Source organism: Hirundo rustica, chromosome 18 (genome assembly GCF_015227805.2).
Source record: "Hirundo rustica isolate bHirRus1 chromosome 18, bHirRus1.pri.v3, whole genome shotgun sequence".
Lineage (NCBI taxonomy): Eukaryota > Metazoa > Chordata > Aves > Passeriformes > Hirundinidae > Hirundo > Hirundo rustica.
The window spans coordinates 10,948,973-10,974,583 of NC_053467.1; the positions used below are offsets into that span (position 1 = coordinate 10,948,973).

The window sequence follows — 25,611 nt, forward strand, 5'->3', positions numbered from 1 at the left end:
CCCCAGCCCAGCCCATCCCTGGGGGTGCTGCCGTGTCCCTTCCCCAGGCACTGGGGGCCTGTCTGCGATTCCCTGAGCGCCCGTGCACCGCCCTGTGCCAGCCCTGCCGAGGCCGGCTCTGCCCGTGCCAAAGCCACGCCAAGCAGGGACCCACATCCCCGCAGGGAAATGCATCCGTGCCTGGATGGGTGTTCTCCTTCCCAGGAAATTCCATCAGAAGGAGCTGCGCTGGGGAGCAGCGTCACCCCAAAGACGCCCCACACGTCCCACGCTCCTTTTCTGCTTTATTAGGAAAGGGGTGGGGGGTACCTAGACAGGGATGGAGCAGCTGCCACCACCAGTGGGGAGGGTGCCCCCCACCCCTCCTCCACCGGGGGAGGCTGATGGGCCCCTCACCCCCAGACTGGGCAGCTCCGCTTGTTCCTGAGCTGGACCCAGCTGTCCACGCAGAGGGACCCCGGGGCTGCCTCACAGGGAGGATGGGCTGTCCCCATCCCCGCACCCCTTGGGGTCTGCGATGTGCCCGTGGGCCACGCCTTTCACCTCCCGCACCCCCTACACGGGTCTGGGGCGCTGCCAGCACCCTCCATCCCCAGGGACAGCAATGGGGACGGGACTTGGCAGGGGAACAGTCGGGGAGGGGAGGGCAGCGCAGAGCGCAGTCCTGGAGCCCCCCAGCGAGGGGGCCCCCATCTACCTACGGGGCCAAGCCTTCCCCCCACGGTGCTGGGGCCAGCGTGGAGGGACCCAGCCGTGCCTCATTACTTCTTCACCTTGATGAGGGAGTGGTAGACAGGCTTGATGATGATGTGGAGGTGCAGGGAGTTGTCGATGAGGTACTCGGAGGTGCGTTTCTGCAGGTCGGCATGCGCCAGGAAATCGGCCGCCTCGTCCGAGCTCTGGTGGAAGCTGTAGGCGTGCTTGACCAGCACGCGGCCCTGCTGCCGCACGCCCACCAGCACGGTCTTCTGGAAGCTGACGCCGGCGAAGTCGGGGCTGCTCATGGCCGGGGTGATGACGAGGCGCGGGCGCCCGTCCTCGATGCGCACGGGCTGGATGGCGCCCGCCACCGAGTCCGAGTACACGGGGCGCAGGCTGACGGGCAGCCAGCGCGGCGAGAACAGCACGTTCCAGGTCACCCTCTTGCCGGCGTCGTGGCTGCTGGGCCCCAGCTGGGTCTGGAAGCTGGTGCTGCGGTCGTCCCGCGCCGGGTTGGTGATGACCCACTGGGAGCCCCAGCTGGGCGCGAGGTAGTTGCGGGGCAGGAACATGCTGCAGTTGACGTCAAAGTACTTGGCGAAGTGGAGCGGGGAGGCGGCGTGGAACTGGAAAGCCTGGAAGAGCAGGTCCTGCACCGCGCCGCGATGCCGCGCCAGCGCCGCCGACTGCGCCTGCAGCCGGAACAGCTGGCTGGGCGCGATCATGGGGTAGCGGATGGCGCGCAGCACCCGCTCGGCCACGGGCGCCTCGGGCTGCCGGCGGCTCAGCCAGCCCTCCACGGCCGTGTAGAGCTCCAGCTCGCTGTGCAGCACCAGGTCGGAGCGCTCCAGCAGCAGCAGCAGCAGCTCCACGCTCACCGAGCCCCACTCGGCGCTGCCCAGCACAGCCGACAGGTTCCAGGCCAGGAACTGGAGGCAGCTCTCCTGCAGCGCCGCGTCCCCGACGCGCACGGCGTAGTGGTACCAGCCCACCACGTGGCCCTGGCTGGACTCGCTGGCCAGGTGGGTCCTCATGTACTCGGCCACGCCGCGCTGCAGCCCCCAGACCCGGTACTTGCTGGCCAGCTGGTGCATGGGGATGGCCTGGTGCAGCAGGATGGAGACCCCGCCGCAGTACAGGTACCTGGGGCAGAGCGTGCGGCGGTGACGCTGGGGACACCCTTCCCTGCCAGCTCAGAGCCCCGGGGGCAGCCTCTGCCCTGCGCTGCTTCCCTCTGAGTATTCCCACCCCAGGGTTCCCAGGGAAGCATCCTCCCTCCTTGGAGCTTCCCTCTGGGTGTCCCCATCCCGTGTGACCTCCGTGGTCCCCAGGGGAGCATCCTCCTTCCCCGGCTGCATCCCATGAAGTCCCTAGTGGAGCATCCACCTTCTTTGGCTGCGTCCCTCCAGGTACACCCATCCCACAGGATCTCCATGGTTGCCAGGGGAGAATCCTCCCTCCTGGGCTGCATTCCTCCCACAATGTACATTCCATGAGGGATGTTCCCTGTGGTTCCCAAGGGAACATCCCCCTTCCTTGGCTGCCTCCCTCTGGAGTTCCCCATGCTTCCCGGGAGAGCTGCACCCTCCTGACCTCCCCATCCCTCGGGATCCCCACGCACCTGATGAACTTCTCGAAGAGCACCGCGGTCTCGGGCGGCTCGTACAGGGTCACGACGCTCTGGTTGCGCAGGAGGCTCTCGAAGACCTCGCTCTGGAGGCTCAGCAGCAGCTGGTGCGTGTGGAACACCTTGGGCTCGTCGGAGGCGGCCGAGCGGACCCGCAGCACCGAGTCGCTGCCATTGCCGCTCTGCAGCAGCTCCTGCAGCCGCTGCAGCAGCGTCAGCGAGTGGTTGATGGTGGCCGCCGTGGAGTCCCCGCTAAAGTCGGCTTTTTGGGCTGCAGGGAGATGGGACCGTCCCAGAGCTGCGCCTCAGGCACTGAGCTGGGCTGGGGTTACCAGGGGGCCGTGCGCCTCCTGCCTCCGCTCCCCCAGTGCCAAAGGGCCTCTGGTGCCAAGGGGGTGTGGGGGAACAAAGGACATGGGGACATTTGTGTCCCTGAGAGCCAAAAAACTGCCTTTCTGCAGCAGAAGGGCTGAGACCACCATGTCCCGGGCTGGGGTGTGCTGGGAAATGGCCGGGTGCCGGCGGCACTGGCTCTCAGCCCGGTCTGCCTGTCCCGATCCCGTCCCCGCTGCGGGCAGAGCGAGCCCCGGGCATTGCCCTGATCCCTCATATCCCAGACATGGAGGGACAGAGAGCCCGTGGATGTGGGGAGCCAGGCTCCCTCAGCCCTGCACCCAGGAATGGGGTCCTGAGCAGCCTGGGGTCACCGGCTGCCCTGGTGTCACTGCAAGTCCGTGCTGGGATCCCAACAGCGACTGGAGAGAGATCTGGGAATGTGGAACAGGGATCTCAGTGCCCCTGTAGGCACTGGGACCCTTTCTTCCTCTCCTCTTCTCCCTCCTGACACCACTCCCACCCGCTCCTCCTCGGAGCATCCTTCCCCCAGGAGGAATTTGGCCCCATCTGTCTCAAATCAATCTTGCTTCTCAAATCCCTTCTTGCCAACGGATTACCCTTCATAGAGCCGGCTTAAGGCCGGCTGAGCGGGGATGGGGATGGGGATGGGGATGGGGATGGGGATGGGGATGGGGATGGGGATGGGGAGCAGGCACCCTGGACCCCGTGGTGCTGGACGCGTCTCACGGCGGCACTGAGCCCTTCCCAGCGAGCACAACCCGGTCCCGGGAGTGCAGCACATCCAAGAGCCGCTTCCATCCCCTCCCGGCACCCCGACGGCAGCCGGAGAGACGCGCTCAGCTCTCCGTCAGCCGCACCCTGGCACCCGGCGAGGGCAGCGGTACCCACGGCTCGGGGACCCTCCGCGCCTCCCCCCAGCCACGGCCGCCCTTACCGGCTTGCACGGTGAAGAGGAGGAGGAGGAAGGCGGCGGCAGAGCCCCAGCGGCGGGCGGCCGCGGGCCGGGTGCCCGTCAGCCTGGCCATGGCGTCGCAGGCGCATCTGCCGGGTGCGGCGCACGCTGCTCGCCCGGGGCTTATGTAGGCCACGCGCCCTCCCGGCCCGAGCGCCCGCGCCGCCGCATCGATTGGTGGAAACTGGGACCGGCCGTTGCCACGGGAACGGCTTCGAACCTCCCCGCATCCCACCCCGAGCCCCCGGCCCCAGCCCCGCACCCCGGGGTGCTGCGGCGCGGGGACGTCGCCGTGCGGCACCTGCCGCCGGCAGCGCCGCGCCGGAGCCCCACGCGTGGCCGCGGCCCTTTGTGCCGGGGTCTTTGCATTCAGGGCACAGCTCGGCGGCCTCCCGCTCCCCCCCGGCTCATGGGTATTCATGCCGGCAGCGGCCCATCACCATGGCATCCGCGCTGCCGGCAGGAACCGCCTGCCCTTTTCCCAGCCTTTGCAGCCAAGAGGCCGCCCGTGCGCCCTGCGCGGCCTCCCTGGCCCCCCGCCCGCCCCGACGCCTCTCGGGGGGCTTCATCGTAGGGCTGGGGGCCCCCCAAAGCGCGGGTGCCGCAGGCGCAGGCCGGTGTGAGCAGGGTAGGGGCAGCCGGGCGTCACCCAAGCGGTGCCAACCCGACTTCGGCCGTGAGCCCGGGGGCACCGCGGGGTGGGGAGCCAGGAGCAGGAGCCCAGGAGGGGGGACACGTCCCGCAGAGGGGGCAGCGCAGCTCGCAGGGGCACAGCGGCCATTTGCCCACCGCTCAGGAGCCCCGTCCCCCCGCACAGATTAGAAACGCTTTCCGGATGTTGAGCGTGGGCAGATGTTGCTGCAGCTGCCGAGGGGGTGGGATCACCATCTGTCCCTGACCCAAGGGCACGTGGGCTGAGGACAGACACCGATCACCCTCACGTCGCGCTGCTGGCACTCCCCGGCCCCTTGCAGGGACGGGCAGGAGGGCGACGCTCAAGCCCCGTGCCCCCGCTGGGCAGAGGACGCCCAAAATCCCGGTGCCAGCAGAGCGCCCAGCCCGGGAGGGTGTCCCTGCACCGCGGGGACCCGGGGGACGGGGCCCCCTGCACTGCACAGCCGGTTCACGGCTCAGCGCGTCCTCCGACGCCTCATTTCACCGCCCTCCTGATAAACAGCAGCTTGCGGCAGCGTGTGCCCGGCGCGCCGCCGGCACCGTGCCAGCCCGGGCGGCAGCCGCAGCCCCGGGACCCCCGTGCCCCCCGCGGGGCCATCGGCTGCTCACGGCGGCGAGGTGACCGCGGGGCCGGTTCTGGAGGTCAGCGGGGGACAGGGGGACATCCCCCAGCCCGCGGCGAGGTGAGGGAGCGGCCGTGCGGGCCCGGAGATTGCGCCTGGGGACAGGCAGGGCAGAGCCCTGCAGGGACACGCAGGCGGCGCGCACGGATTCACACTCGTGTGCACAGCCACACGTCACACCCTGCGCACACCCGCTCCTCTGGGTGCCCAGAGCTGGCCGCGGACCCAGGCGCCCACTTGCCGCCGGAGCAGCATCCCTACCGCTCTGGGGCAGGACGAGCTCCTGGCGGTCACTCGGAGCTTCCCGGGGACCCGCGGGAGCCCAGGGCCGGTGACGCCCAGCCCAGCCCGCGGCTCTGCCCGTGGCTCTGCCCACGGCGCTGTCCCTCCGCCCCGGGAGGCTGTGCCATGCGGGGACAGGGACACGGGCACGGGCGGGGACAGGGACACCAGCGGGGACACGGACCCCGGAGAGGACAGGGACCCCGGCGGGGACACGGACACTGACGGGGACACGCACAGCGGTACGTCCTCGGGGAACACCGAGCCCAAGGCAGGTGGCACTGCGAGCCCGGCGGGTGGCACCGGGGCCACCCAGGTGAGAGTCCCCCTGGGCAGGGGGAGCAAAGGGGGGCCCGGAGCGAACCCGACCCCCCCAGCAACGCAGAGGGGTTCGGGCTGGGAAAGGGTTAAGGCACCCGTGCCGCGGCTGCAGCCGATCGATGCCCCGGTTCGTTGGGGACGCGGATGGACGGGACCTCCTGCTGATGAACCGGAGCTAATTTGCCGTTAATTAGCACCGCTCTGCTCTCTCATCCTCGCCCCTTCTCTTCCCTCGGGCTGTGCTCGGGATCTTGCTGGGAGTTGCAGGGTCAGAGAAGAGGGACCCCCGGGATCCCACACACACACCGCTGGCACTTCTGGGGGAGCAGATCCATCACTGGGGGTCCCGGAAGGGGACAGAGACATGACGGTCCCTCCAGCCCCGGCCCCGAAGCCATCGAGTGTCTGCGGAGTCTGGGACAAGGGGAATTTGGGGTGCCCTTGGGGGCACGGTCAGGCTGGGAGCAGCGTGGTGCTCCGCACCCCCTCCCTGAGCTCAGGAACCCCCTTTGCACCCCACAACCCCCGATCCCAGGACCCCCTGCACCCCACACCCGATCCCAGGACCCCCCATCATCCCGCACCCTCCCCGGGCGCTGGGACCGGGGGTGGCGGTTCACCATGGGGTGCAAATTTTGGGGGGATATTCTGACCAATCAGAACGCAGCGCTCAGCTCTGGCCTCGCCACTCCCGGGGAGCCCCGTTCCCATTGGGTGGGGTCTGGCTGTCCTGAGCCAATGGGAGCGCAGAGCTCGGGAGCGGGTGGAGCCTCCCCGGTTCATGAATGGGCGAGGGCAGCGCGGGCACGATCCGGGCGAGAGGAGTGGGGCAGGGATGGGGCAGGAATGGGGCAGGAATGGGGCAGGGATGGGGCAGATAAAGGGCACAGATGGGGCAGATAAGGGGCACATACAGGGCTGGGGTCAGGGCAGGGATCGCGGCACAGATAGGGCAGGGGTAGGGCAGGGATGGGGCAGGGATAGGACAGCAATCGGGCAGGGATGTGGCAGATAAGGGGCACAGATAGGGCAGGGGTAGGGCAGGGATGGCGCAGGGGTAAGGCAGGGATGGGGCAGGGATGGGGCACAGATAGGGCAGGGATGGGTCAGATATGGGGCAGGGGTCAGGGCAGGGATCGCGGCACAGACAAGGATGCGGATGCGGATAAGGATGCGGATAGGGGCGGGGATGCGGGCAGGGCCGTGGGCAGGCCCGCGGCGAGGATCCTCCAGCTCCGCTGCCTCAGCCTGAGGAGCCGGAAAAGGACCCAGTTGGCAGCCTGGAGATGGCCGCCCCACTACTGGGATCCCCCACCGGCACCTCTGGGTCCTCTGTGCCGCCACTGGGAGCCGTCTGGTGGCACCCAGCCCGGGCTGGGGGCCAGAGCCTCCCTCTGCTGGCAGCTACCCAAGAACACGGTGTTTTAATCCGGTTTTCTACAAAAACGGGGCTGAGGCATAAAGAAGGAGCGGCTCTGGCAGCGGGGGCTCTGCTGGGACATGTCACAGGGGGCTTGGGGTGCATTGTCTCCCACGGGTGCAGCAGCCCCAGGTCTGCCTGCGGTGGCACATTTTGGAGCTGCCCGCTGTCCATGGATGCTACAGGACAAGGGAGCTGGGATCCAGCCAAAGTGGGGGACGCCCAGGTGACAGTCCCTGTCCCCAAGCCCCCAGTGGCATGTCATGGCTGACCTCTCACCCGGCTGCCATCAGGACCCTCATCCCCCTGGTGTCTCTCCTCACAGGCGATCCGTGGCGGAAGATGATGGTCCCAGTGCCCAACAGCACGTGGGCACGGCCAGAGGCAGAGCCAGAGCTGGAGCGGTCGCCCTGCCTGGTTGGCATCATCCCCATCGTGTATTACAGCGTCCTGCTGGGGCTGGGGCTGCCAGGTGAGGGGGGCTGGGGGGCTGGAAAGAAAACTCCTCAGGATGGAGGGACTTCACCTGCTCCCCCCCAGCCTCAGACCTGACCCCAGCGCCCGGCCGTGCTGCCCGGCCCCAGGGCAGGTGCCACCGCCACGGGGACAGATGGTATTTGCATAGCTCGGGCTGGCACACGGAAGAGATTAATCAGCCCAGCAAATCCCCACAGCACCGGGATATTTATAGCTCTCCTCAGCTGCAGCCTGGGCACCCCCGGGATCTGGGTACTGCGGGGGGGGCGGTCTGTGAGCCCCCAGCCCTCACCTCCACCCGTCGCTCCCCTCCCTCCAGTGAACATCCTGACTGCCGTGGCCCTGTCCCGCCTGGCCACCAGGACCAAGAAGTCGTCGTACTGGTACCTGCTGGCCCTGACCACCTCCGACATCCTCACCCAGGTCTTCATCATCTTCGTGGGCTTCATCCTGCAGACAGCCATCCTGGCACGGGCGGTGCCCAGCGCCTTCGTCCACACCGTCAACGTGCTGGAGTTCACGGCCAACCACGCGTCCACCTGGGTCACCGTCCTGCTGACCGTGGACCGCTACGTGGCCCTGTGCCACCCTCTGCGCTACCGCGCCGTGTCCTACCCGCGCCGCACCCGCAAGATCATCGCGGCCGTCTTCGCCGCGGCGCTGGCCACCGGCATCCCCTTCTACTGGTGGCTGGACATGTGGCGCGACGCCGACCCGCCCACGGCGCTGGACACGGCGCTCAAGTGGCTGCACTGCGTCACCATCTACTTCCTGCCCTGCAGCGTCTTCCTGGCCACCAACTCCGTCATCATCCGCAAGCTGAAGCGGCGGCGGCGCGCGGGGGGAGGCAAGACCACGGCGCTCCTGCTGGCTGTCACCACCGTCTTCGCGGTGCTCTGGGCTCCCCGGACCGTCGTCACCATGTGCCACCTCTACGTGGCCTCGGTCAGGAGGGACTGGCGCGTGCACCTGGCCTTGGACATCGCCAACATGGCGGCCATGCTCAACACCTCCCTCAACTTCTTCCTCTACTGCTTCGTCAGCCAGACCTTCCGCCGCACGGTGGCCGAGGTGCTGCGGGGACAACCCCGGCAAGACCCCCGCCGCGGCAGCGGCCGCTTCCCGCCGCCAGCCCTGAAACCGCTGAAGCTGCTGGACAGCACCGAGCTCTGAGCCAGGGCAGTGCCCGGCTGGCAGCCCTGGTGCCCACCCCGCGGGACGCAGGGAGGCCCCACCCTCCACGGAGCCGGGGCTGATGCTGGTGGAGGTGGCACGGGGAGGTGGCTGTGCCCAGACACTCGTTTGGGGATATCGTGGCGCCTGTCTGGCAGCAGCACCCCGGGGTGGGCAGCTCAGCCCTGCCTGCCCATGCTCAGCCCCTGGCACAACACTGGAACCCGTCCAGGGAACTCATCTAGGGAGCTCAACCAGGACGTGCCCCAGCTCAGCGGCACCGAGGGTCCTGGGGAGCTCAGGGCCTGCCCGTGGTGAGGGGTGGAGGGCACGAGTGAGCTGCTGCGAGCCCCGACAAGGACGTGGTGCCCGCTGGGCGCCACTCCATAAACTGTGACCTAAACTCTGCCTGGGTGCGGCTCCCTGCGGGCAGCTGGAGCGGAGGCACACTGCACCAGCGTCTCTGGCACAGGGTCCCTCTGCCCTGCCCACGCCGTGCCCCTGCCCTGCTGCCCAGGAGGGAGCACCCCCAGGCTGCGCTGTCCCCAGCAGCGGGGTCTGGATCACGGTAAGATCCTAGCTCCGGGCCCCCAGCCATTACCGCCCCTGGCAGCAGCCGGGCTGCAGCCCCCGGGCAGTGCCCCCCTGCAGCGGGTGCACCCAGTTCTTCCCTCCCGGTCGCACCAGTGCCGAACTGGTGCGGCTCCGTGCCGCGCCGGCCTGTCCGCAGCTGCCAGCAGAGGGCAGGGATGGGGCGCTGCGGGGCCGGCGCTGCCGGGGCAGGGAGCTGGCACCCCCAGCCCCCCGAACCGGCCTTGCCGCCACCCTAATTCCCCGTAAGATCCTTAGCGTAATCCCCCAAAACCGCCCAGCCTTTCCGCTCGGATTCCTGACGCGGGGCGGGATAGAGCCAGGGGGTGCCCGGGGGGGATGGGGGCCTCAGCTGGCTCCTGGCAGGGCACAGAGACACCCCCGAACCCCAGCAGACCCCCTGCCCACCCCCGAGCCCCGGCCGTGCCCGCACTGGGGTGGGATGGGGCGCAGCCTTTGCCCCCGGGGTGTGGGGCGGACCCACTGGCGGACCCACCGTGCCCCCGCAGCCGGGTCCGGACGGACCCCGGCGGGGATGTCAGCTCATCCCAGACCGGATCCCCGCCGGGGGACGGGGTTAAAGCCCGAGCCGGTGGCGCGGGGGGTACCTGGGAGGTTCTCGCTCCATTAATTCTGGCACGTGAGGAGAGCAGAACCGGGAAGGGATTAGTTATTAACCCGACCGCGGGCAGGGGCTGAGGGGCCGCGGGGCGGGGGGCTCGGCTGCCTCGGGAACCCTCGGCGGGAGCTCCGGGATTGCCACCGCCCCCCTCCCCGATCGCCAGCGGCCCCCCTGTGCCAACCGGTGCGTATTTACTTGGCAAAGGAGGTGGAAATGCGCTGACGGCGTCCGCCGGAGCGAGGGGCTCCGCTGGGAACGGCTGCGAGCCCCGGCCCGAGCGGCGGGAGGCTCTGGGGGGGCAGCGGGGACCCCCGGCTCCAGGTACGGCTCTCGCCTTGCCGAGGGGAGCCGCCGCGGAGACGGGGTTCAGCCAGCCGTGCCGCCCTGCCAGCCGTGCCAGCCGCGCGTCCCTGCGGCTCCCCAGGAAAGGTAAGCCTGGAAAAAATGCGCCCGGCGTGCTGATGTTTTCGGACAGAGCCTGGCCAGGGTCCAGGTCCCGGTGCCGAGCGACATCCCGGCCCCTCGCTGTGGCCTCTGTGCTGGAAGGAGCGGTTCTGTCCGGTTCCACGGCCGGGATGGCGATCCCGAGCCCACCCCGAGCAGCGGGAGCTCGGATCGGCCCGGGGGGTCAGGGCCGGGCATCCACCGCCCCAGAGGGCAGCACGGGGTGGGCATCGCCCCCAGTGACCCCACAGCCTCTCGGGGGCTTTCTGTAGGACCCACAAAAACGCCGGGAGCAAGCAGTGGGGGCTGGAAACGTGGGCAGGGAATTCCCCGTGGGAAGGGGGAGCGGAAAGCGCCCGCGAGGGGTGGAAGATGAGGGGTGGAAGTGAGAGGTGGAAGATGAGGGGTGAAGACGGTGTGTGAAAGATGGGGGGTGGAAGATGGGGGGTGGGAGATGAAGGGTAAAGATGGGGGGTGGAAGATGGAGAGTGGGAGATGAAGAGTAAAGATGAGGGGTGGAGGATGAGAGGTGAAGATGGGGTGTAAAAGATGGGGTGTGGAAGATGAGGGGTGAAGATGAGGGGTGGAAAATTAGGGGTGGAAGATGGGGGGTGGAAGATCAGGAGTGGAAGATCAGGGGTGAAGCTGGGGGGTAGAAGATCAGGGGTGGAAGATGAGGGTCTCCGTGGGAAGGGGGCTGGAATCGCCCGCCGTGGGGGGATTGGGGGGTTCCCACGGGAAGGGGATGAGGAAATCGCCCGCCAAGGAGAGGGACGAGAAAGGCAAAGGCTGCGCGGCCGCGGGGCAGCCCCGGCGGGACGGACGCCTGCCGGTGGCCCCACGGGGGGTCACGGGGGTCTCGTGCTGAGTCAGCAGCCGGGAAAGCCTCCGGCGGAAGGAAGCAGCCGGTGGAGAGGCCGGGCCGCGGCGTGGGGGCGGCAGGACAAGCCGCCTCCGCTCCCGGCACCGCTTACCCGAGGCTGAGCCCTTCCCGGAGAGCGAGGGCTGTCCGACCCCGGAGCCTGCGCTCCAAACCCCTGGGGAAACTGAGGCACGGGGGCCCCTGCGGAGCCCCTCGCCTGCGCTGCCGTGCCCCGTGCGAGGGCAGGGATGATCCCAGCCCGAACACCACCCCGAAGACAAAGGATCCTTAGGAAGAGGGCGGGAGGGTGGCGGTGGCGCAGCTCTGAGCCCGGACGCGCCGTCCTTGTCCCCGGGGGCTCCGGCAGGCGCCGGTCGCTGCGCCGCGGGTGCCGCCGGTTCCGGTGGGAGCCGGTCCTCCCGCTGGGAGCTCTGCTGCCCTTTCTCCCCGGGTTGTTTTCATCCCGGCCTGGACTGGGGCAGGCCCCGCCGGAGGCACATTGAACTTTCCTCTGCATCCTTCACCCTCTTGCTTCACCCTCCCGAAATAGCAGCGCCTGCCTGGAAACCTCTCCCAGGGGCTGGCGGGGCTCCCGGGGTGCCCCAAATCTCCCAGGGCTTTTCCCCATCGCCGGGGATGAATGGGGTGATTGTGGGGTGCCCATCCCAATTCCAGGGTGGTGGCCACTCCCATCAGGACAGGGACCACCAAACCCTGCCAGTGCCCCGGGCTGGGGCTGCCCTGGTCACCAGCCCTCTGCAGAAAGGGCTTTTCTGGGGTTTTCTGGGGTTTTCTGGGTGCTGCTGCCCTGCCAAGGGCTCCGGCTTTATCCATCAGCTGACATTCCTCCGGGAGGCCCCTCCGGGCCGGTGTATCCTTACACGGCGGGGCCGCCTGTGCAGCGCCACTCCCGGCTCCCACCCCGGAGCCCACCGGCGGTGGGAGATCCCGTGTGGGTGCCGCACACCCCGCTGCTCCGTCCCTCGTCCCTTGAGGGTCTTTCCTGACGTGCAGGGCCGGGCTGAGACCCCCAGACTCATCACACCGATGGCCAGGTGGGCTCCCCCCTGCTTCACCCCCAGCCCAGGCTCTGCCCCTCTCATCCCCGTCCGTGCCCCGGAGCAGTCCCGCGGCTCCGTCCCGTGTCCCCTGAGAGTCTTTCCCGGGGACACAGAGCCAGGCGGGGCCCCCCCAGACTCATCACACGGATACCCAGGTGGGCTCCCCCTGTTCCGCCCCCTCCGTGCCCCGCCCGTGCGGGACCCCGGTGTCCCCGCCCGGTGCGGGGCAGGGGCAGGGGCAGGTCCCGGCCGGCTCCGATCGCGCTCCCGGGGCTGAGCCGCACCTCGGGGAGGGGCCGGGCCAGGCAGGCGCACGGTGCGGCGGCATCGGAGCTGGCTCGGCTCGGCACGGGGGGAGCGGAGCGCCGGGCACCGGGGGCTGCGGCCGGTGAGCGGGGCCGGAGGGAGGGCGAGCCCTGCGGGAGCGGGGGGGCACCGGCAGCGCCGACGGGAAGGGACCGGGAGCGGGAGCGGGAGCGAGAGCCGTCCGCCCCCGCAGCTCCTCCGGCCGGAGGGTTGGGGGCGGCTCCGGCGGAGTTTCGGGGCCAGGACCCGGCGGGAGCGCCGGGAAGCGCCGGGACGGTGCGGGACGGGGGTGCGGGGGAACCGGGCGGGAGGGGCAGAGGAAGCGAGACGGGAGTGCGGAGAGACCGGGCCGGGGGAGCGGGGAAAGCCAACGGGCGATGCGAGGAACCGGGCGGGGTTGCAGGAGGAGCAGAACTGGGGACGCGGCTGCAGCCGCCGGGGGAGCGGGGGAAACCGGGCAGAGGTTGCGGGATAGCGGGCTGGAGGTGGGGGGGAAGCCGGGAACCGGGGCAGGGGGAGCTCCTGGAACCCGCGGGCACAGGGACTCGGTCCCAGCGTGGTGCTGGGGGCTCCTGTCCCTATCCCCGGCCTGGGGGGTGCCCGGTTCGGGGCGCCCCTCGTGGGACTGCGGGTCCCGGCCCCGGCACGTCCTTGCTGGGGTCTCCTCCCGGTTTCCTCCCCCAGCTGCAGCTTCCCCGATGCCTCCTCTTGCCCATGCCCACCATGGGATGGCAGGAATGGGGTGGCAGCGGTGGGGACAGGGCCTGGGACGCCGTGTTGTGCCGTGCCAGGCTGCGGCTGCCTACGTGCCAGCAGCCTGGACATGCGACCTGCACTGGGCCGGTGCCCAAAGCCAGAGGGAAGTGGGCCGGGAGAAATGGAAACAGGAGCGTGGTGGCACGCAGGGACAAGGCAAGGGGACAGCCCTGTCCCCCTGTATCACCTCTGCCATCTGGTCTGGGCACACATTTGGTGCTCCCAGGAAGCCGTCGGGCACGGTGCTGCTCCTGACAGGGAGGAAGGGATCAGGACAGCCCCAGAGAAGTCCCATGTCAGGAGGGATCACAGGGGGCACAGAGGGGCTGAGTCCCTCCTCGGCTGCCACCAACCTCCAGGCAAGGAGCCAATGGGGACGTGTGGCTGCCTGGTGCCATCTGGAGCTCCCTGCCCACGCTGGGTGAGCTCAGCTGCGCCAGCAGGGCAGAGCTGCCAGGACCCCACTGCTCACCACGGGATGCGCGGTGGGGACCACGGGCAGGGATGCTCCGAGCGGGGAGCTGACCCCCTTCCCCAGTCCCTGCGCCCTGACCCCGCTGTGTCCCGCAGGGTCCCTGGATGCCGCGGTGCAGGATGGGCACCACGGCCGTGCTGCTGGCCCTGCTCCCCACGGCCACCGCGCAGCCCACGCCGCCGCCGGGCTGCAGCCACGACCTCTCCCCCCTCTACTACAACCTCTGTGACCTCTCGGCGGGCTGGGGCATCGCGGTGGAAGCGGTGGCCAGCCTGGGCGTGGTGACCACCTTCGTGCTCACCATCGTCCTGGTGGCCAGCCTGCCCTTCGTGCAGGACCACCAGAAGAAGAGCCTGGTGGCCACGCAGGTCTTCTTCCTTCTGGGCACCTTCGGGCTCTTCTGCCTGACCTTCGACTTCATCGTGGGGCCGGATTTCTCCACCTGCGCCTCCCGCCGCTTCCTCTTCGGCGTCCTCTTCGGCATCTGCTTCTCCTGCCTGCTGGCGCACGCCGTGGCCCTCAACTTCCTGGCGCGGCGCAACCGGGCCCCGCGGGGCTGGGTGACGCTGGCGGTGGCCCTGTCCCTCTCCTCGGTGGAGGTCATCATCAACGCCGAGTGGCTCGTCATCACGGTGGCGCGGCGCGAGGGCGGCCCCGCCGACCCCTGCCAGCTGGCGGACGCCGACTTCGTCATGGCGCTCGTCTACGTCATGGCCCTGCTGGCGGCCGCCTTCGCCGCGGCCTGGCCCACCCTCTGCGGCCGCTACGGCCGCTGGCGCAAGCACGGCGCCTTCGTCCTGGCCACCACCGGCCTCTCGGTGGCCATCTGGCTGGCGTGGACCATCATGTACCTGTACGGGAACCAGCGCGCCGGCCACAAGCCCGGCTGGGACGACCCCACGCTGGCCATCGCGCTGCTCTGCAACGCCGCCGCCTTCCTGCTGCTCTACGTCATCCCCGAGGTGACGCACGTGACGCGGCGCGGCCCCGAGCAGGCCTTCGAGGACGACGGCTACCCCACGCGCGGGGTGGGCTACGAGACCATCCTCAAGGAGCAGAAGTCGCAGAGCATGTTCGTGGAGAACAAGGCCTTCTCCATGGACGAGCCGTCCTTCGGTAGGCGCCGGGGCTGGCCGGGGACCCTCTGACCCCGTGCTGGCGGGTGCCGTCCTCTTGGGGACCCCGGGGGATGTCCCCACGGCGGATGGCGGCGGTGGCTGGGTGATGAGATGTCTGGCAGTGACCTGCCCGGCGCTGGCGCCTGCTGCTGTTGTGGCTCCCGAGAACTGGCCGGGCTGGGTGTACCAGTTTGGGCCGAGCCCGGCAGCCGCGGGGAGCTCCCTCCTCGGCGTGGGGCGCCCTCGGCTCCTGCCCCTCCGCCCCGGGCCCACGAGACCCTGCAATAACACGGGGTGGGGACAGTCCCGATGGGTTCATGGGCGGGCACACCGGGTGCCCCGTGGGGGAGGGAGGGTCCCCCTGAGCGGCGCCTGCACCCCAGAGACCCTGCAATAACGAGCCGTGGCCGGGCAGCAGCGATGCCATCCCTGGGGACAGGAGTGTCCCTCGGGAAAGGCGCGCAGCTGCTGAGTCAGCTCGTTAAACCTGCTAACGAGGTACAGGGAGCCCCAGCGGGGTGGCAGTGGCTCCGTGGTGACTGTCCCCGTGTCTCAGCAGCCAAGAAGCCGGTGTCCCCGTACAGTGGCTACAACGGGCAGCTGCTGACCAGCGTCTACCAGCCCACCGAGATGGCCCTGATGCACAAGGGGACGGTGAGTGTGACACCAGGGGTGGCCACACCCCGCCAGGAGCGACACGCATGGGGGACAGGCAGGGTGTGGGTGGGGGGCTCCCGTGGGTGCTGTAACGGGGTGGGGACCCTCCAAGCCTTCCCCGGGACCCCGGTGCTGTGACCTCCCAGCCCCGTCTGTCCCTCAGGGCGAAGGTCCCTACGACGTGATCCTGCCCCGCGCCTCCACCACCCCCATGCCCGGCAGCGCCAGCTCCACGCTCCGAGCCGAGGACACCTTTGCGGCGCCGCCCCGGCACTCCAGCATCCCCAGGGACACCCGGAGCTGCCAGGTGGGTGAACCGTGGCTGCAGCGGGGGCAAAGTCCGGCCCCGCAGTGGTGACAGCTCTGCCCGGCGCCCAGAGCTCCCGCCGGTGGGTCAGGGTACACGTCGGTGGTCCCGGTGCCACCGCGGTGCCACCCGGCTCTGCCCACAGGTGCAGTCGCCGTACAGCAGGAGCCGGTGGTGAAGCCCCCGTGACGCAGCTCCCGCAGCGCCGGCACCGCCGCGGCCCCTCGGTCCCGCTCCCCAGGGCTGGCCCAGCCTCGTCCCACCCCGACGCGTGAATCCCACCCCAGCTGGCAGCCGGAGCTGCCCGTGGGATGCCCAGACACGGTCCAGAGCCAGCGCTCCACCTGGACCCCCACGGCCCTGCCTCAAGGACTGGCTCCCGTGGGGACACTCCTGGCTGTCACCTCACTGCCTCGGTGATGCGCAGACACCCCACCTTCCCCTCACCATGGACCCTCCAAAGCTGGGGACCCCCTCCCAGGGCACCCTCAGCCCCTGGCCCCACGCTGACCCCACCAGCCCTGGGGACCCCGAGCTGAGCTGGCCCCATCCCATCGCAGGGCACACAAAGCTGTCCCCAGCTCTGCCTCCTTCTGTGCCTCTGTCTCCCCGCTGCTGGGGCTCTGGGGGATCAGTGCCTTGCTGGGGCTGGGGACCGGCCCCCCACAGCTCTGGCCACCTTCTGGGTGCCTTCCCCCCGCCGGGGGCTCGGGGACCCCTGCAGGGAGTGGGGAGGGAGCTGGGCCCCTCGCCCTCCTTGTGGCTTTCTCTGCCAAGTTTCCTTTCCCGTTTTTTTTTTTTTTCAGGTCACCCCAATAAAGGTGGTTTTTCCTATGATGCCGTCTCAGGTGGCCTGCGATGGGGGTCCCAGGTGTCCCCAATCCCACCGGCTGCTCCCACGGGCTCAGCCCCATTTAGGGGAGTGCCAGGGAGCGTGAGGGGGGATCCGGGCAGGGTCCTCGGCACCCCCATCCCGTGGGCAGAAGGGCTGGCGGGCAGGAGGCGGCACAGCGCGGAGGACGTGCCAAGGTCGCGGTGGTTTTCCCGCTCGGATCGCCTTCCCCTGCACAGCCATTCCTCCTCCTCCGGGCAGGAAGCCTGCGGCCAGCAGCGCCATGAATTATTCAGGGCTGGAACGGCTCCGTGGGGGCAGCGGGTGCCCCGGTCTCCTTGAGCCGGAGCCGGGACGGCGGCGCCGGGGCTGCGGGTGCCCCGCACAGGGGACACGCAGCGGGAGCGCGGCACCGGCCGTGTCCCGGCTGTGCCTTCAGCTCACGCTCCCCGCTCCGGGGACACGGCCCGGGGTTTGCAGCAGGATGTGGCCGTGCCCCCCGGGGCTGTGCCGCGTCACCCGTGTTTACCTGCCACCTGTGTTTGCCCGGTGCCGAGCGGCAGCGGGGACATTGCCCGGCAGCACCAGGCACTCGGTGTCACCGGGGCCGCCGTCACCACAGCACCGCAAAGGCCACCTCCACCTTGGCGGGGACACCCGGGGGACGGCAAAAGCGCCCGAGAAAAACAAAGCGCAAAGCCCGGCGCGCCGAGGCGTGGCAGGGACGGGAGAGCGGCTCAGCTCCGTGCCCGGCCCCTCCGGAAGAGCGGCATCCCCCCGGCCCCCGGAGCGCCGGCCGCAGCTCCAACAGGGAACGCTTTGTGCCGCCGGGGCCGCGGAACAGCGGGGCCTTTGTCCGGCCAGGTGAGGCACACGCGGCTGCGCCCGGCCGGGAGCGGCCCCGGAGCCTCCCCCGAGCCGGGGGCTGCCCGCGGGGGTGGCAGGGAGGTGGCAGGTGGCACCGGGAGCGGCGGCGGGGAGGTGGCGGTGCTGCGGGCACTGGGGTCACCGTGAGCGGGGCCAGGCAGGGACAGGGGCAGGGCTTCCAGGGCAGGGCCGCGTGTGGCTGCAGCGCCGGGGCTCAAGCAGGGTCACCAACAGTGACAATAAAGGCGAGTGACACCGTGCAGGTGGCGTGCTGCGTGTCCTCAGTGCTGTCCCCCCGTCCTCCCACCGGGCTGAACTGGCCAGGCACTGCGGTCTCCTCATGGCTCCTGCCCCCACCAGAGCCCCACCAGGGCCAGCCCGTGGTGACAGTGACATGCTTGGGACTGCCACCTGCCAGCACAGCAGTGTCCCCGAGGGATCCCTACGGAACTGGGAGCACAGACACGCACACACCACCGGATCCCACTGGCACTTTTTACTCCGAGCAGGGTCCGTGGCACCGCAGGGACCCCGCTCCAGCGCCGAGCGTGGCGCTGTGGGAAGCGCCAGGGCTCAGCAGTGACCCAAGAGCAGCAGGGCACTGTCCCTCTCGAGTCCCGGAGCGCTCAGCCCGGACCGGCCCGGGCACGGTCCCGCTCCAGCTGTTTGCGCCTCTGGATGTCCCTGTAGGCCTGGATGACGCGCGCCCGCTCCTCCTCCAGGATGCGCCGGCGGGCCATGGACACCACGGGGGACACTGGGGACACAGGGGACGCCTGGCTCGGGCCCAGGCGAGGCGTCAGGAGGAGCTGCTTCCGTCCAGCCTGCAGGCAGAGATGGGACAGCTCAGGGGTGAAGGCTGAGACACCAGGACTGCACCCCGAGGAGCTGTCACCGGCTCGCTGAGGCCACCCAGGTCCCCAAGGGGTGGGTGGCACTGTCCCCAGAGCTCACCTGCTCGGCAGGACCCCGTCCCCTGGGCCGTGAGGTGATGGTGGGTGGCTGTGTCACCACATCTCCGAATGGCACCGTGTCTGCAAGCGAAGCCAGGGTCAGTGGGAGAACCTCGGGATGCCCGGTCCAGCTCCCCCCGCCCCTCCCTGTGCTGCCCCCCGGGGCTGGGGCTCACCTCAGCCCCCCACTGCTTTCCCACCTTGGAACAGGCTCTTCTCCAGAATGGCCTCCTTCTTCTCCTCCCTTTTCTTCCGAGCTTTTTCCAGCTTCCTTTTCTGAAACCTGAAGAGCCACATCACAGCTGGGGCTCAGGAGCGGACAGGGAGCGAGGAACGAGTCCCCACTCCACAGGAGCCCCCCGAATCCCACAGCTTTTCCCCCAGGAGGGTGAAGCAGGCCCGTGGCTGTTCCCAGAGCTCCATCCCCACGGAAATGGGGCCCACTGCCCCGCACCTGCACCCCCAGCCACAGCCAACACCAGACCTGGGCAAAGGGGACAGGCCACAGCCATGGGCTGGCCCCATCCGGCCCCCATGGCCTTGCTCTCACTCTTTTTTCCTTTGGGACTTCTCTGGAGCCGTCGCCTCCTTCTCAGGCTCCCTCTGGAGCTGGTTCTCCGCGAGGAAGAGGACGCGCTGCACCTCCTGCTCCATGCGGCAGATGTAGGAACGCTCCGACTCCCCCTGGCCCCTCCGGAACTTGGGCACGGGGACGTCCCCCGGGGCCTTGGGGCCCTTGGACTTCTGCTGCCGCTTCTCCTCTAGGAGAGACGGTGACATTTCCGCAGCGGCGACGCCACCGGGGTCCCTCCGGCTGGCACAGCGCGGGTGGGACGTCGCCCGAGGGAGGAGGACGTCCCACGGCAGGACCCAGCCTCGCCGCGGGCTCCTGGGCCGGGCCCTCGGCCACCTGCCGGGGCCACCTGCGTGTCCCACCTGCCGCCCGCCTCTTGCCGGGGTCTGGGCGCTTCAGGGCCTCGCGGCTCCGCATGAGCTCCCGCAGGCGGAACGGGATCTCCTGCTCGTCCGGGTGCTTGGGCTTCATGTTGTCCTTCTTCTCTTTCCTGGGGAAAACGAGCACAGTGAGAGGACTCCGGGCAAGCACCGGGACCTGGAGGCTGGGGCACCGGGACATCGGGACCCAGGCACCGGGACACTGGGACTCAGACACTGGGATCCAGGTAGGGAAGGATGCTGGGATTTGAGCACGGTGGGAAACTGAGCCTCGGGTATGGCTGGACACCGGGACCGAGGCACGGGGAGACATCAGGGTCAGCACGGGCAGACAGCGGGGCACGGGCACGGGGACAGATCGGGACGCAGACGCGGAGAACGGGACCCCGCCTGGGTACCAGTCCCAAACCGGGAGCGACCCCGATTGAACCCGCGGGCACTGACCTTTTGCGCAGCGGGACGGTCGGTCCATGTTCCGATCTCGGTCCCTTTTTCTGTCCCGGTCCCGTTTTCTGTCCCGGTCCCACTTTCTGTCCCTGTCCTGGTCCCGATCCCGGTCTCTGTCTCTGTTTCGGTCCCGGTCCCCGGCCCTGTTTCGGTCCCGATCCCAGTTTCTGTCGCGGTCCCCGTGCCGCTCTCTGTCCCGGTCCCGGTGCCCGGGCCATGGTTCCGCCGCTCCTCATGTGGCCGTTCCGCCGCCACTTCCGCCTTCTGGCCCCGCCCCCTGCTGCTCATTGGCCCCGCCTTCCCCACCCTTCTGAGCGCTGAGGGTCGCTATTGGCTGGCAGAGCTGTCACTCGGGGCGGGGCGGCAGGATGCTGCTGCGGGGGCTGGCGGGGGCGCGCCGGGGGGTGAGCGGGGACACGGGGGGACAACGGGGGGACAGCGGGGACAGCGGGGGGACAGCGGGGTGCTGGGGACGGGGGGGACACGGGGGAGTCCTCGGGAGGGGCCAAGAAGTGCTGGGCGTGAAATGTGAGCGAGGACAGGGGGCAAGGGTATTGGGGGGTGCTGGGGGAAAGGGGGGCTTGGGGGACACGAGGGGACAAGGAGGGGCTGGGGGCTGAGGGGAGCGGGGGGGACAAGGAGGATGGGGCTGAGGGGGTGCAGGGAATTGGGGGGGTGGGAAGGTGCTGGGGGTGACAAGAGGGTACGCTGGGGTACAGGGGGGGTTCTCTGGCTGATTTTGGGGGTCCCACCGTGCCCCCCCCGCCCCAGCCTGGTCTCGGTCCCCTGCAGCCCCCAAACAGCCCCAGAGGGACCCTGTGCCCCCACCCCGCTGGCACCTGCAGCCCCCGGGAGCGTTCGAACAGCGCGGCGAAAGCCGGCGGCGGCACCCCGGACACCCCGGGAGGGGACAGCGGCACCGCCACCCCTCAGGGCGACACCGGGGACCCGCCCGCAGCCCCCCCGGTGCCCCCGCCGCCCACCCACTGCTGCGGCACCGGCTGCCCCAACTGCGTCTGGGTGGGCTACGTGGAGGAGCTGCTGCAGCGGCACCGCGACGGCGGGGCCCGGGCCTTGGCGGCCGTGGAGCAGCTGGTGGAGGACGAGAACATCAAGATGATCCTCAGGATGGAGATCAGGCTGCGCGCCAGGAAGGACTGAGCCTCCACCGTGTCCCCCCAAAAGTGGTGGGGGGCCATCCCTGGGGTGGCAGGATTGGGATTTGGGTTATTTGTAGTGTTTATGGTGTGCTGAGCGAGGGATCCCGGGGGTGTCACGCCAGGTCGGGTCACCTCCCGCCTCGGAGGGAGCTGCCCTTGGGGACAGGCGGGGGCTCAGGCTGTCCTGAGCCCCGGATTTCCTGGGAGCTGGATGCTGTGCTCTCCTCAGCACGGCAAATCCCTGCCAAGGGCAGCCCTCCTCCTCCTCCTGTGCTCCCGGCTGGAATTTAAGCACCTTGGGAGGGATTTTCAGCACCTTGGCCGTGCCCTGGTGATGGGAAGGGCTGTGCCAGCCCCCTCCCCACTGGCACCACAAAGCCTCTTAGGGGCCTCTCCGTGGGGAGGGCTCGGGGGGCAGCGTGTGGCACGGGGCACGTGGGAAGCAGCAGCCTGCTGCCAAGGACGCTGGCGCTGTCCCTGCTGTCACATCCTGCCAGGATGCTCTCCAAGGGGCCTTTGCCTCCGTCTTAAATCCCCCTAAAGTGGCCCCAAACCCCCCTCTCCATCCTGGGGGACTCGCAGCCATTGAGACGCGCACAGACCCCCCCACACACACACATCATCCCAGGACAAGGTCCCCAAGAAGCCACCGAGCCCTCGAGTGTCACTCATTAACGAACCCCAATTAACAGCCAGGCTCTGCTCGCTGCCAGGGAAGTAGGTGGTTCTCCGTGGAAAACACTCCTGGATCCCTTTAATCCTATTTGTTGGAGCCCAGCTAATTGCAATTAGTGGCAGGGGCTGAAGTTCAATTAAAGTGTGCCGAGATTATTCTGTTTTTAATTGCTTTAGTGCTGGATTAGGGAAGCTTTGGAACGACACCGGCCGTGGGCAGGGGCTGCCGGGACCAGGACCCCCACCCAGGCTGGGATGGAGACTGGAACGGGGCGCTGGGATCAGGGGGCACTGTGGGAATCTCTTTGGGAACGGGGATCCCCCAGGAAAGCAGGCAGGATTCCCCCCACGTGGGATCTGCTGCCCGCCCGGCACGCTCGGGGCTAATCCTGACACCTCCTTCCCACCGGAGCAGGGGAAGGACACCGGATTACCCCCGGGGAAAGAAGGGAGGGAAATAATCCTATTACCCCCGGGCAGGATAAATCTCCCTCCCCGAAAAGCCCCCCAGAGCATCTCTGAGCCTCGGGACGGAGGGAACCGCGCGCAGGGAGCGGCTGTGGAATCGGGAATCGCGGGGTTCCGTGAGTCAGGGCTTCCCGGGCTGGGAGGGGGACACGGGGTCGGTTTGCTGCTCTTCCTGCATCCAGGAACACCCGGGAGCATCCCCCTGGGTTGGATCCTTGTTCCAAGGGCCGCGTCCAGCTCTGCAGCAGGGCCAAATCCCTCCCGCCTATCCCAGAGCCGTGTTTGTGCCGCCAAAGTCCCACTGCTGGTGCCATTGGCCATCCTCTGCTCCCCCTGCCCAGCCTGGGGTGGGACACAGAGCTGGGGCAAGCCAGGGGAGGGTCCCCGGGGGGGACAAGGGAGGAAGGGGCAGCAGCAGCTCAGGTGCCCCCCAGGATGCCCTTCCCTGGCTTCGGGGGGCTGAGCCAGCACTGTGGGGAGGGGGCTCCGCAAAGCCCAACAGGGCCTGGTGCCCCCCCTTTCCCTCCAGCCCTCCCGTGCCAGCGGGGAACGCCGTGACCCTCCGGGAACGCCGTGAGCCGGGGCTGCCAGCCCCCCACAGCCATGAGCCTGGAACCCCCCAAGCTGGAGGTGAAATCGGCCACGAGGGTGACCGGGGGTCCCGCCACCCCCCGCAAGGGACCCCCCAAGTTCAAGCAGAGGCAGACGAGGCAGTTCAAGAGCAAACCCCCCAAAAAGGGGGTGCAGGGGTGAGTGGGGAAGGGCCCTGGGATGGGGGGGGCTCTGCCTGGGGTCAGGCCAGACAATCCCTCTTTCCTCGCAGGTTCGGTGACGACATCCCAGGCATGGAGGGCTTGGGAACAGGTATGGGAACACCAGCCTGTGGCAGAGGGGGGTCAGGGGCTGGGGGGGTGTCACACTGCTACCTCCTCTGTCCTCTCTCTCCTCAGACATCACTGTCATCTGTCCCTGGGAAGCCTTCAGCCACCTGGAGCTGCACGAGCTGGCTCAGTACGGAATCATTTAGGATTTGGGCAGGCTCACTGACCCCGTAGTGCTGCCCCGTAGGTCGAGGCCCCCCTGCCCACGCTGGGGGGGGGGGGCTCAGCTTGGAAAAATGCTCATTAAAGCCAAACGAGCGCAGCAGTCAGTGTTGTGGGCTGGGGAGGAGGGAAAGCGGCTCCCCACGGCCTGGGGTGGGATGGGCAGGACGCAGACGGGTTCAGCATTCTGACAAGGCTCATTTGGGGCTGGACCAGCACCCCAGACATCCCCAAATCCCCACACCCACCTGCAACATCCCTGCCCACCCTCAGCACCCACGGTGACAAAACCCAGACGGCTCCACGATTTTCACAAGGTTTATTCATTACCAAACCATCCCCAATCCCCACCGTGCCCTCACGGCCTCCACGTCCCCGAGCACCCGCAGCGCCAGCAGCGCTCCCACGGCCTCCACCAGCACCAGGGCGGCGGCCCCGGCGGCGATGGCCCCGGCCTGGGCCCGCAGCCAGGCGCCCAGCGCGGCCCCGCAGCCCCCCGCGTGCACCGCCGCGCCCGCCGCCGCCGCCCCCAGCCCCAGCACCCCGAAGCCGCACTGCGCGTTGGGCACGGAGCCGGCCTGCAGCGGGTCCCGGCAGCACGAGGCCGGCACGCCGCACGCCCGCGCGCCCGGAGCGCTGCAGTTGAAGTACCTGCGGGAGTAACGCGCGGGTCAGGAGCGGCCGGAGGGGGTCCCACGCACCCCCCAGCCGCGGGTTCCGGCTCATCCCGCTCTTTTCCGGGCCCTGCTGGGGATGCCACCCAAGCCAAACGCGAGACCACGGCACAGACCCCACGAGGAACGGGGGGGGGGTCTTCAGCCTCGTGGTGTGGGTGGGGTGCCACAAGGGTTTGCAGCCCCACGGTGGGCATGGGGTCCCACAAAGGAGGTTTTCAGCCCCATGGTGGGGTTGGGGTCCCACAAAGGAGGTTTTCAGCCCCGTGGACCCACACCCAACAGAATTTTCAGCCCCACGGTGGGGTTGGGGTCCCACAAACGAGGTTCTCAGCCCCACAGTGGGCATGGGGTCCCACAAAGGAGGTTCTGAGCCCCATGGTGGGGTTGGGGTCCCACAGAGGAGGTTCTGAGCCCCATGGTGGGGTTGGGGTCCCACAAAGGAGGTTTCCAGCCCCATGATGGAGTTGGGGTCCCACAAAGGAGGTTTTCAGCCCCGTGGACCCACACTCAACAGAATTTCCCGCCCCACAAAGGAGGTTCTCAGCCCCATGGTGGGGTTGGGGTCCCACAAAGGAGGTTTTCAGCCCCACGGTGGGGTTGGGGTCGGGGTCCCACAAAGGAGGTTCTCAGCCCCGTGGTCTGCATGGGGTCCCCCACTACACCCCCAGCCCCGACTCACGGGTTGCTCTCCCAGTCGCGGTAGGACTCGAGGCCGCAGCACTGGAGGCTCCGCTGCACCTCATCCACCAGGAACTGCAGGTCAGGATCATCCTGGTAGCGCAGGAGGCAGAGGAGCAGCAGGTCCCGCAGCGCGTCCCGCAGCCGCCGCCACGCCAGCAGCAGCAGGAGCCCCCCCAGCACCTCCAGCCCCCCGAAAGCCAGCACGGCACCCAGGAAGAAGCGCAGCAGGCAGGGGCTGGCTCGGAAAGCGCCCAGGCAGCCGGCCAGGGACACGGTGCTGGCTCCCAGCCCCACCAGCACGAAGAGCAGCATGGGGTCCGAGTCCAGGGGCACCTCAGGCTCCCCCCCGAGCAAGGGGCTCTTGGCCAGCAGCCCCCAGACCCCCACAGCAAGCGTCAGCAGCCCCAGCAGGAGGAAGAGGAGGTTCCAGAGGAAGGCCAGGCAGCGCACACAGCGGCTGAAGGGGCTCAGTTTGGGGGGGTCGGGGTCCTGCTCAGCCGTGTCATCGTCATCATCGTCATCAAAGGAGGAGTAGGGCAGCTCCACCAGCCTGGATGTCTGCAGGGACACAGGAGCCATAAATGTTTCTCCAACCCATGTACCTCATCCCACAGCCGGACACCATCACAGGCTCCTGCAGCCGCCCGACACAACCTTGCTTAGCCCCAAACCCACCCCTGCCCATCACTGAAGGGAGCCCCGCAAGGACTCTGACCCTAAGGGACCCCCAGATCCATCCCTACGGAGTCCCCCAGGGATGCAGCACAGAGGCATCACGCTGCTACCCGGGGCGGGGGGACGTGGGGTGCACGGGATAAGGGGTCCCGTGGGAGAGGAGTGGGCGTCCCGGGGTTACCTGGGGCAGCAGCCGGGTGCCCTCCCCGTGGGGCTGGAACAGGCGGACTCTGCTCAGCGCCATCGCCGTTACCTCGTGCCCGGACCCGTCACACTCCCATCATGTGAGGGGCTGCGGGCGGGCTTAAATGGGGCTGTGTGCGCCGCCCCACAGCTGGGCACGATCCCCGTACCCACCCACCCCCACAGCTGGC

General features: G+C 69.1%; 6 protein-coding genes across 6 annotated transcripts; 3 read left to right on the top strand and 3 right to left on the bottom strand.

The window, feature by feature from the left end:
* Window positions 1-267: 267 nt before the first annotated feature.
* Window positions 268-3,724, bottom strand: BTBD17 (BTB domain containing 17). The gene is made up of 3 exons (XM_040081714.1): window positions 3,618-3,724; window positions 2,321-2,597; window positions 268-1,842 (listed from the first exon to the last, which is right to left on the bottom strand). The coding sequence occupies exons 1-3, from the start codon at window positions 3,706-3,708 to the stop codon at window positions 762-764; spliced, it is 1,449 nt and encodes a 482-aa protein (XP_039937648.1). The 5' UTR covers window positions 3,709-3,724; the 3' UTR covers window positions 268-761.
* Window positions 3,725-13,824: 10,100 nt separating this feature from the next.
* On the top strand, window positions 13,825-17,039 carry GPRC5C (G protein-coupled receptor class C group 5 member C). Its single transcript, XM_040081715.1, has 4 exons — window positions 13,825-14,839; window positions 15,398-15,495; window positions 15,662-15,805; window positions 15,951-17,039. Exons 1-4 carry the CDS (start codon window positions 13,828-13,830, stop codon window positions 15,981-15,983), a joined length of 1,287 nt encoding a protein of 428 aa, XP_039937649.1. The 5' UTR covers window positions 13,825-13,827; the 3' UTR covers window positions 15,984-17,039.
* Window positions 17,040-17,985: 946 nt separating this feature from the next.
* CCDC137 (coiled-coil domain containing 137) lies at window positions 17,986-20,134 on the bottom strand. Its single transcript, XM_040081717.2, has 6 exons — window positions 19,856-20,134; window positions 19,394-19,521; window positions 19,008-19,218; window positions 18,658-18,740; window positions 18,459-18,538; window positions 17,986-18,328 (listed from the first exon to the last, which is right to left on the bottom strand). Exons 1-6 carry the CDS (start codon window positions 20,092-20,094, stop codon window positions 18,131-18,133), a joined length of 939 nt encoding a protein of 312 aa, XP_039937651.1. The 5' UTR covers window positions 20,095-20,134; the 3' UTR covers window positions 17,986-18,130.
* Window positions 20,135-20,182: 48 nt separating this feature from the next.
* OXLD1 (oxidoreductase like domain containing 1) lies at window positions 20,183-21,849 on the top strand. Its single transcript, XM_040081716.2, has 2 exons — window positions 20,183-20,262; window positions 20,651-21,849. The coding sequence occupies exons 1-2, from the start codon at window positions 20,227-20,229 to the stop codon at window positions 21,017-21,019; spliced, it is 405 nt and encodes a 134-aa protein (XP_039937650.1). The 5' UTR covers window positions 20,183-20,226; the 3' UTR covers window positions 21,020-21,849.
* A 915-nt stretch (window positions 21,850-22,764) lies between these two features.
* On the top strand, window positions 22,765-23,223 carry PDE6G (phosphodiesterase 6G). The gene is made up of 3 exons (XM_040081718.2): window positions 22,765-22,910; window positions 22,985-23,025; window positions 23,112-23,223. Exons 1-3 carry the CDS (start codon window positions 22,765-22,767, stop codon window positions 23,186-23,188), a joined length of 264 nt encoding a protein of 87 aa, XP_039937652.1. The 3' UTR covers window positions 23,189-23,223.
* TSPAN10 (tetraspanin 10) lies at window positions 23,202-25,513 on the bottom strand. The gene is made up of 4 exons (XM_040082043.1): window positions 25,419-25,513; window positions 24,561-25,120; window positions 23,556-23,855; window positions 23,202-23,250 (listed from the first exon to the last, which is right to left on the bottom strand). The coding sequence occupies exons 1-4, from the start codon at window positions 25,479-25,481 to the stop codon at window positions 23,202-23,204; spliced, it is 972 nt and encodes a 323-aa protein (XP_039937977.1). The 5' UTR covers window positions 25,482-25,513.
* Between the last annotated feature and the right edge of the window lie 98 nt (window positions 25,514-25,611).